This window comes from Scomber japonicus, chromosome 9, assembly GCF_027409825.1.
Source record: "Scomber japonicus isolate fScoJap1 chromosome 9, fScoJap1.pri, whole genome shotgun sequence".
In the NCBI taxonomy this organism is placed as follows: domain Eukaryota; kingdom Metazoa; phylum Chordata; class Actinopteri; order Scombriformes; family Scombridae; genus Scomber; species Scomber japonicus.
The window spans coordinates 29,440,962-29,451,314 of NC_070586.1; the positions used below are offsets into that span (position 1 = coordinate 29,440,962).

Below are 10,353 nucleotides of genomic sequence, written 5' to 3' on the forward strand. Positions count from 1 at the left end.
AACTTGTGAGAACATAGTTCCTAGTTTCATATAAATGCGATAATATCCTTTTTAAACAGGTAAACCATTTGAGACTGTTGGAAAATGACTGGTCGGGCACGGGCAAGGTCACGAGGCAGAGCACGTGGTCAAGAGACCACTGCTCCTGGAGCGGTAAGACAAGTGTAGTGTCTGTCTGTCTATCATTATGTTTTAACATTAACACAATATCCTGGAAACATGTAAGTAGGTTTTAACAAGGTCGATAAATAAACTAATTACATCTAACAGTGGGTGTCTTCCTGTACCACCTCATAATACTATGATGAATGTAAATTGATTTGTTGTGCTCTGCCATAAGACTGAGACTCAGACCCTGCCCCTGAGGAAAGTAGACCTCCAGTTAGTTGTCCTTATTTAAAGTACTTTTTACTGAATAAATATTTGTATAAAAGTGTTGGTAGTTTCTGTATCACTCAACTTTTTAAAGGTTGAATGGCACATAATGCCTTTACTATTTTATTGTGAAATCCTTCTCATTGAATATTTAGTATTTTTTAAACTTCATCAGAGGCTGGTCATGCTTATTGTTTTCCATGATGTTATCCTAATCTACTATCAGTGGCAAGAGCTGATAGTGCCTGGGACCAGCTTTCATTTGAACATGCAATCATTTGTGCACAAAATGAACCTTACCGCCAGCATGGACTGAAAGAACAATATTAGTGACCAATAATAACCAATGATGTAAATATGAGCTTATAAGTATAGTACTAAGACTTGGAAGGGAAAAAAGTGAACCTGTTCTTTAATCCATCTATTCTATAATTTTGCTCTGAGGAGTAATGGCCAAAATACAGCAGGCATGGATGCAGAGCAAGACATCTCCTGCAGCAGAGTGTGCCCATTGCATTACATTGAAGCACTGAATGCACAGCTATGTGGCCCTCTAAACAAAACCTACATAATACTGTGTTTTTGGAAATAAGAACATTCTGTTATGATTTTAATATATCTTTGTACCAGAGCCAAAGTGCACCATCACACATTAAAATAAATCCTTCAAATTGATGTATCCATGATCCTCTAGTGAAAATGATCTAGTTAATTTATTCAGTACCAGTTAACATAGCCTGCACTTCTAACCCTGCATAACCCACTGCATTATTACTTAGCAAAACGCTTCCTCTTTGTGTCCTTCAGGGTAATTAAAACAGAAAAGCCACATCCGGCTCCCTGCTATTTATAGCAGCAGCTAGTGTGTAAAAACATGGCAAAATATAAGTAATCCATGAATTCTTTTGTCTTTTTAAACCTCAAACTTCACAGTGCTTGGTCATTTGTTAACATAATGTTAATGGGCCATATGGATAGCATCATCCAGCACAGCTAAAAGCGCATGTGAAAAATGACATTACATGTACAGATCTTATTTTTGTAATGGTAATTCTCCAAGTTGCCCATTTACTGAAGTGTCCTACTTGAAATCTCAGAACACGGCAGGCATGCAACCACATGCTATAAAGAGATCTGTGGGAGGTTTAAAAAAACCCAACAAAAAACACCTGCTCCACCCCACCTACGTGACACATCTACAATTGGTATATTTTGGCCATAAGTCGGCTTGAGTGAAAAAGCATTAGCAGAGGTAAACGCAACCCTTTATCTGCTAGTGATTTGTTAGGACAAAATGTAAATGAGCAGTTTAGCTCTGTCTAAAGACTTACTGGTTTGATACAGAAAATGGGTTACTTGAATCAACTTTCTTGCCACAAAAAGAATGGATTATTTCCTCCAACCTAAAACATGATTTCTTCTTTTTATTTTTCAAGAGCCAGGCTCGAGAGTCGGCACCGGCAGCTCCACCACCAGCAGAGGGAGAGCTGGTTGGTAGAGGGAGGCAGAAAGGGGCTCCAGGACCTTTTTCTGCAGAAGGTGCAGTCTAACACAGTTTTTTGTGTGTGTTCTTAAAGGGAACTGATTCTCTTGTTAAATGATCCTGGTTATGTCTTACTATTGAAAGCCTGTGTGGAAATGCAATTAAATGTTTTCTGTACAACAGTATAGGATTACATTACTAGGATTGCAGAGGGATTCAAAATTACAAATTGGAAAAAAACAAACTGGAAAATAACAGTAGACTCAACTTGCAGGGTGTAAAACTCCTCTGGCACTGTGTGATGACAAGTTAATGTGTTATTACTCCAGCTGTTCTACAGATATCAGCTGGATTCCAGCAGGTGAAACTGGGAGAACGAGGTGGACGTCGTCGGGATTTTCATGATGCAGGCATTAACACCAGGCAGGCCATGGAGCATGTCAAAGAATCAAAGTCTGGTCTGTCATCATTTTTTTTTAGATTTCATGTACACAAACACATTCAGCTGCTGTATATTTTATAACTAATGGAGAGGATTATAAATTATACTTTGAAATTGTTAATGCACTTTTTCAGGAACTTCTGGTTCTGCCATTCAGCTGTCGGCCAACTTCTTTCGCATCCTGTCGCGCCCTCAGTGGGTTCTGTATCAGTACCATGTGGACTTTAACCCCCCGATGGAGTCTCGCCGCCTCAGATCTGCCCTCCTCTTCCATCACGAGGAAGCCCTCGGCTCAGCGCGGAGCTTTGATGGAGCTCTGCTATTTCTGCCTCACAGACTGCACAGCAAGGTAGTTTGAGACTTCAAACTATTAAACTCATTTTTGAATTTTGCTCCTGCCAACGTGTCTTCATGTCTTGTACTGAAACGTGTCTGGCCTGGTGTTTAGGAGACTTTGCTACACAGCGAGACAAGGAACGGAGAGAAGGTTCAGATCACCGTCACCCTGACAAATGAACTGCCACCTACATCACCAGTGTGCATTCAGTTTTACAACATCATATTCAGACGGCAAGTTTTCCATTTTATTGTGATAAAAGATTAGATACGCATACAAGTCATGGCATTCTGGATCTAGGGAGACCTCCAAACATCACAATAAAAAAGCGTTTGTCTTCATTTCTCCAGGATCCTGCGAATTCTCAACATGCAGCAGATTGGACGCAACTACTACAGCCCCAATGATCCTCTCAACATCCCACAGCACAGGTCTAATCATTTGCCTTTCTGTTATCTTTTTATAAAGATGAAAATCACCACTCTTGTATATGAAGTATATATTTTAGATTTAAAAGCTTTCGTCTACCAGTGTCCAAAAATGTAAAGTAAGATATTTTAAACAACAAATCCTCACGATTCACATCATGATATCTACTCAGTATTCACTATAGAAAATGGACACAATTGGGTCACTCTTGAGTCTTGAGTAAAATAGTTTTATTTTAAACGGGTAATCCAAAAATGATTAGATGTGGGATAAAAAACATGGAGTCTGCCTGTCCTTGTAAATATGTTATCCCAGGCTGACCATCTGGCCAGGTTACACCACCACCATCTTGCAGTACGAGTCGTCTATCATGCTGTGTACGGATGTGAGCCACAAGGTGCTGCGCAGTGAGACGGTCCTCGACTTCATGGCCAATCTGAGGCATCAGTGTGGGAATCAACGCTTTCCAGAGATCTGCGCCAAGGAGCTTATTGGACTCATAGTCCTCACTAAGTAAGATTAACATTTCACAGTTTTCAATTAATATGCAGAAATGTTGAATCTGTATAATGCCTGACTTGGAAATGTTGAATCTCCCCAACATGTCCTGTGCATCAGTTCTTAAGCACTTGCATGTATCCGTCACCTCCATTTAATAACCTGTGTCTTCTACTCCTCTCTCTCACTCTCTTAGGTACAACAACAAAACCTACAGGATTGATGACATTGCATGGGATCACACTCCCAACAACACGTTCAAGAGGGGAGACACTGACATTTCCTTCAAGAACTACTACAAGACTGTAGGTGTCATGCACACTGGTACTGGTGAAACTGGGACGATATTTGATGTGAACTTTGTTGCTTCAGCAGATGCACACTGACACTCAAGACGCCCAAACATAACGAGTAACTGTCAGATTTGGCTCTGTTGGAAGATATATTGAAATAGCTCAGATACAGATGGCAAATAGTATGAAACACTCCAAATATAACTCACAGAAGACAAGTGTTGAGAATATGCATACTTCTCACATTTTTAGGGCATTTAAAGGGGTGAGTGCTCAATACTTTTGCTTTGTGTTCTTAGCAATATGGTCTGGACATCACTGATGGGAACCAGGTGCTTCTCATCAGCCACGTGAAGAAGCTCGGTCCAGCTGGAGGTCCTCCGCCCGGCCCGGCCATGCTCATCCCAGAGCTGTGCTACCTCACAGGTCACCGTCTCGTTCCGCAGCTTGTGTGAATGTCTGTAGTATAAATGTTTCTTTATAAGGAGGTCGTATTTTTTTATTCAATTCATAAACATGTCGACTGAAAGTTGCGGCGGGTAAAATCTTGTGATGAGTAGACGAGTGGAAAAGCATCATAATGACAGATGGTGAAGTGTCTTGTAAAGGGCTGTCTGGTAAATGGCCAATTAATTGAAGTTGGTCGTAAGTTTGAATGAAAACTTGGATGTGGTCGACAGGCTTGACTGACAAGATGCGAGCAGACTTCAACATCATGAAGGACTTGAGCACCCACACCAGACTGACACCAGAGCAGAGGGAGGGACGCCTCAACAGATTTGTCTCTAACATACGAAAGTAGGTGACAGTCAGTGTGTCGTTTGTGTACTCCTGACCAAATGAAATGCTACATGTACCAATAAAGCCACATTAGGCTGATCTCACCACAAAAGCATGTCAGTAATCAGCACAAGTTATGTTGATAACTGTTAACTATCTTGAAAATCCTAATTAGGTAACCTCCTGTTTGACAGATGAAAGGGTTGATGTTAACATTGACCCTGTTACAATTAATTTAATTTTCCTGGCTATTGAAATACTGTTAATATATGTGAGGGTTAATGAAACGTCTGTAGCAATTATGAAGGTTTAAGCTCTTAACGGTGACCCTGTTTGTCCTCATCTCAGCAGCTTGTGTAATTAGTCTGATATTCATAGAAGTTGAAAGTGCAGGTTTAACACGCAGCATAATCCAAAGCTTTGATTTCTAAATCCTGCAAATTATTTTGTAGGAACACTGATGCGCAGGCAGAGTTGGACAAGTGGGGACTCAACTTTGATAAGCAGCTCCTAAGTCTGACTGGCAGAGTCCTCCCAGGGGAGAGGATTTTCCAGGGATCAAGATCGGTATAATACGCTTGTGGTTCCTTTTTTTTTAATTTTCAAATGAGTGTAATTTTATTTATACGATCTTAATTGAGAGATTAACATAATTTGTGTCACCTAGTATCAGTACGACTTCCGGACAGCGGACTGGGCCAAAGAGATGCGTGGGATACCTATTATCAACTCCCCTCCGCTGAATAACTGGCTCGTGTTTCACACCCGGCGTAACGGCAACGAAGCTCAGTCTCTGGTGCAGACCCTCAACAAAGTCTCAGGTCCACTCGGCATCCGCGTCCAAAGACCTGTGATGTGAGGATTTGAATAATATATCTCACAGTCAAAAAATAGTGTTTCCTTTACCACCTTGTGGAGAAAACTGTTGCAAGTCACTGTATTAGTATTATGTGGGTAAGCAGAGTGTAGACTGTAATTAAATATACTTTTGCAGTATTTAGAATAAAGGCATTCAAACTTGTATTTTGAATTGGCTCTGGCAAAAGATTTTTAAGGGTTTTTGTTGTGTGAGTAAGTTGAATTGCTTTTCACTATTATGAGCTTTCTTTTAATCAGGATTGAGTACGAGGATCACCAAGAGTCTCTCCTCAGAGCCCTGCAGCACAACGTTGGACCTCAAGTACAGATAGTATGTAACTGAATGTATATCAAATAAACACTAAGGAGCAGGTCTCATTCACAATACTGACTTTTGTGTTTGTAGTCAGTGCTGCAACATTTCTTGTGGACCTTGCAACAAATTTACAATAATAATTTAGTCACAAGTACAACCTAGTAGCATTTATCTGCATGCCATCATGCTCCTGTTTGTTTGTTAGGTGGTGGTGGTCCTCCCCAGCAACAGGAAGGATAAGTACGACAGCGTCAAGAAGTACCTTTGTGTGGACTGTCCCACTCCCAGCCAGTGTGTGGTGTCCCGCACCCTCAGCCGACCTCAGGCGCTTATGACCGTTGCTACCAAGATTGCTCTGCAGATGGCCTGCAAGATGGGAGGAGAATTGTGGAGCGTGGAAATCCCTGCAAGTCACTTACACACTAACACATTTTACACAAAACAAATAAAAAAATGGAGGTGTATTAGTGCAGGACTTCAGTGAATATATTCCAGGACCTTCTTGAATCTGAATGACTGTATAAGATGAGAAACTTTTGGCAGTATCTTTCTTTTCACTTAATACCCTTCCAGCATTTCACCAGGTTGGGATAAAAACTTGATGCCTACTGATGAATGTTTGTGACAGAGCTGGAAAACATTACAGATAACATGTCACACCTGTTTGTGCAGCTCAAACAGCTGATGATCGTGGGCATTGATTGCTACCATGACACCGCTGCTGGGAAAAGGTCCATCGGGGCTCTAGTGGCCAGCCTCAACCAGAACATGAGCAGGTTGGTATGTGTGATGAAGGGCTGATCGATGCTTCCCGAACATCAGCCTACAGTCTCAATGAAGTTGTTTGACATCTAAACAAATGTAATATTAGGAGTTGTTTTGATGTGTACTAAATCTTTGACATTGAACCTATGAGGTGTAAATTGCACTTTTGTGATCAACTTTTTTTTCCCCCCTCAAGGTGGTATTCAAAGTGTGTGCTTCAGCACAAAGGTCAGGAGATCATGGATGGACTGAAGATGGCCTTGAGTGGTACATTCAAGTGTTTTGTTCTTTCTTAAACATTTTGAATTAACTTTCTTACATTTATCAACAATCTGATATTTTGTAACTCTTGTATCTGTTTTTTTAAAGGTGCACTCAAAGACTACCTGAAGTTCAACAACTGCCTTCCTTCACGCATCATCGTGTACCGAGATGGAGTGGGAGACGGCCAGCTGCACAGCGTGGTCAACTATGAGGTTTCTCAGATTATGGACTCCATCAAGTCCATGGGCCATGACTACTTGTGAGTTTCTCACATCCAAAATGTTTGATCTCTAAAAGCCTTGTGGTTAGAAGATTTAACATGCTGCATTAATGAGGAAGCAGCCTGTTAAATCTCCAATGAGCTGCCTGTATTTTAACACTTTCATTTGTGAATTGAACAGTTGACATATGATTGGCTCTCATAGCTGCTATGTTGTGAAGTTGCCGCACCAAACGAAGTGAAAGTGCAAGTGTTCCAGATTTCCAGATATTGATATTAGTCCCTCATCTCCTCAGGCCTAAGCTGAGTGTGGTGGTGGTGAAGAAGCGCATCAGCAGCAGGTTCTTCGCCCACATCAATGGCAAGGTGACCAACCCTCCCCCAGGAACCATCGTTGACTCAGAGGTCACCCGTCCAGAGTGGTACGTACGTTTGCTGCTCCTGCATCTTTTGTATCTCTCACTTCCAAAGAACACCGCTTTTACAACCTTTGTTTGCCAGGTATGACTTCTACATAGTGAGCCAGGCTGTCCGAAGTGGAAGCGTCTCCCCGACCCACTACAATGTTGTGTACGACACCAGTGGACTGAAGCCCGATCACATGCAGCGGCTCACCTACAAACTGTGCCACATGTACTACAACTGGCAGGTAGGCTCTGAAATTAGCGCTTGATGAAGTGAGTTTGCTCCTGAATGGCTGCACTCATGTGTTTTATCACAAGTCTGTTAGTGTGAATATATTTCTATCTTGAAACTGACCGCTGGTATTGCACAAGGTGTTACAGAATCTTTAATGTTAAAGAATACAGTAATAACTTAGAAGTAGCTCCAAGGCTGAGTGGTGTTTAGTGAAATTGGTACAAAATGAATAACATACATTTGGAATTGTAAGTCTAGTGTATTTTCTCTATATTTGCATTTTTAGGGTATCATCAGAGTGCCTGCTCCCTGCCAGTATGCCCACAAATTGGCCTTCCTTGTGGGTCAAAGCATCCACAGGGAGCACAGTGTGCAACTGGATGACTTCCTGTTCTACCTGTGAAGAGACAGACAAGCAACGTGTTTGGCCTCTGACTCTAAAGTTGGGTTGTAAAGAACTTTGTATGTAAAACTTAGTTAAATAAGTTTTTTTCAGTTAAGATTAGTGAAAGTTTTTGTTTTTAATATAGTAGCATCAGGTAGAGACAGTTAGCTTTGTGTATTAAGTTACACAGTTTGAGATGTTCTAAATGCTACGAGCACTTTTTTTAAATGACCAATGTATGGTTGCTGTTGGGTTTTGCCTTTGTTTGTATTAAATTTCTTTGTTATATTCTCCGGCTTTTTCCTTCTTTTAGTCAACGAGACATGCAAATGTTATAAAATATCAAATTTATTTAGTTTTTCTCTTTTTTTATAGAAAAGATTGCACATGCACACCCACACAATAATTTGTAACCATCAATATAGGCTGATAATTCTTATCATAAAGCTAGCACACAATTGCAGACTTTTAAACAATATGGTCTTCAAGACACCATGGGAAAAGCTTGCACTGTCTGATTATAAAGTTAAATGTACAAAAAAGGCAGTTTGAAAATCAAGTATAAACATTTAAAAACAATTTTACAAATGGACAAAGTACAAAAAGAGCAACAGTCACTCAAAATGAACAGAAGCAATGTCTGAGGACATGGTCTATAAATTGGAAAAGATGTACATCAGTTTACCGCAGGTTAACGTGGCTGTTCTGTTCAGCCACGACTTGTACAGAAAGTATTACAGAATGTTTTGCATACATTCTTTTTTGGCAGTTTCAGTTTAACTCGTGTGTTTGTGTGTGTGTAGAAAAAATAGGCTAGATTTTAAAATACATGAGTGAAATGGGAAAAACAGAATGGTGTGAGAAGATAAAGGTGGACTGTTTCATTTCACGCACATAAGACGGACATCTGCACAATCCTTTTTGGGCAGCTTTGAAAATACATTGGCTTTCAATTCATCATACATTCACTACTCTACATTTAAGGTGTAGATATATATTGATATACAGTACTTGTATCCTGCACCAACATTACTCGAGACACTCAACAGGCATCAATGACAGATTGGCTTGAATAAGCATATTTCAGATCGAGTAGATTTGGGGGTGGTGGTGGGGGTGGGAGGGGCAGTGTTAGAGGTAGCCTTGTGTCTGATCGCTAACTACTGTGGAAAAAGTCAAACCTTTAGTCTTCCTGTGAAGCCCTAAAGTGTTGCATGTTGAGAATCAAACAGGGTACAGTAACAGGACTTAATTTACTGATGCTATGTCACTCGGGTCAAGTAGCATCCATCTGTTCCTCTTATCTACTACCTTCAATATTTCCTTTGTAGAGTAGTCATTGTTTTGAATCAAATGTGCATCAGTGTGGCAAAAAGTGAACTCAAATAAAGTGCCTTATTTTTCTCAGTAGCCCCCAAAACTAGTATGCAGGGAGGTTTTTTTTCATAATCTATTTGTTATATCTCTGAAATTAAAATAAAATCTCTTCTTTCTTTTTTTTTTTTAAGCTTAACTTTGGATGATGGTCACCACAGGAATCTTGGAGGTTTATAATGTTAAGCGTTGGTCCTATGGAAAACACGACAGTCACACAAATACCCTGCACATCACAAGTCAGGATGAACACCTGCGAAACAGATGTTGCTTTATGAAGTAACAACATAAATGAGTAGTAGTAGTAGTAGGCATGGGACTACACGCTCTACTGGACAAAGTACTAACCATTGTGCGATTATAAGGCAAATACATGGAGGTTGGATCTATTTAGGCATTTCCATTCAGCTGGACAGAACAGGCCGATTTCACTGCAGAGACCCTGTAAGTACAGTATGTGCTTTTGTTTTTTTTTGTCTATGGGGCGGGGTGGGGGGAGGGCACTCGCCTCTATCGCTATACTTGAAAGAATATCAATTATTTCTGCTGATTTGTCACAGTATTACCACACAGCACATGAGCCACGCCAGTGTTAAAGTACTGCATGCTCCAGGTTCCGCACTGAGCCCATCACACTTGCATTGCGCTCTCGGGGGCGGTGGTGGTGGTGGTGGCGGGGGCAGGGAGGGGTGGGGGGTGTTGTGTTTCAGGAGGGAATGTGCTGAATTAAGCATGCAAACCTCATACAACTTATGTGACTGGCTGTTTTGAACAAGTTCAATTCGAGGCCATCCAAGTCTTTTTTTTTTCCATTTTATTTCTCGGATTCAAAAATGGACTCAAAGGTTTAACCGAGCCCTCGCTGCGTGAATGACATTCTGATTTCTGTATGCAG

General features: G+C 40.8%; 1 protein-coding gene across 1 annotated transcript; it reads left to right on the forward strand.

Moving 5' to 3' along the window:
- Window positions 1–84: 84 nt before the first annotated feature.
- On the forward strand, window positions 85–8,102 carry piwil1 (piwi-like RNA-mediated gene silencing 1). Its single transcript, XM_053324803.1, has 20 exons — window positions 85–153; window positions 1,818–1,914; window positions 2,188–2,316; window positions 2,435–2,652; window positions 2,752–2,870; window positions 2,988–3,068; window positions 3,382–3,579; window positions 3,761–3,869; window positions 4,157–4,283; window positions 4,538–4,655; window positions 5,090–5,204; window positions 5,305–5,492; window positions 5,754–5,826; window positions 6,017–6,217; window positions 6,484–6,587; window positions 6,773–6,843; window positions 6,946–7,099; window positions 7,357–7,482; window positions 7,562–7,709; window positions 7,986–8,102. The coding sequence occupies exons 1-20, from the start codon at window positions 85–87 to the stop codon at window positions 8,100–8,102; spliced, it is 2,562 nt and encodes an 853-aa protein (XP_053180778.1).
- Window positions 8,103–10,353: the final 2,251 nt, after the last annotated feature.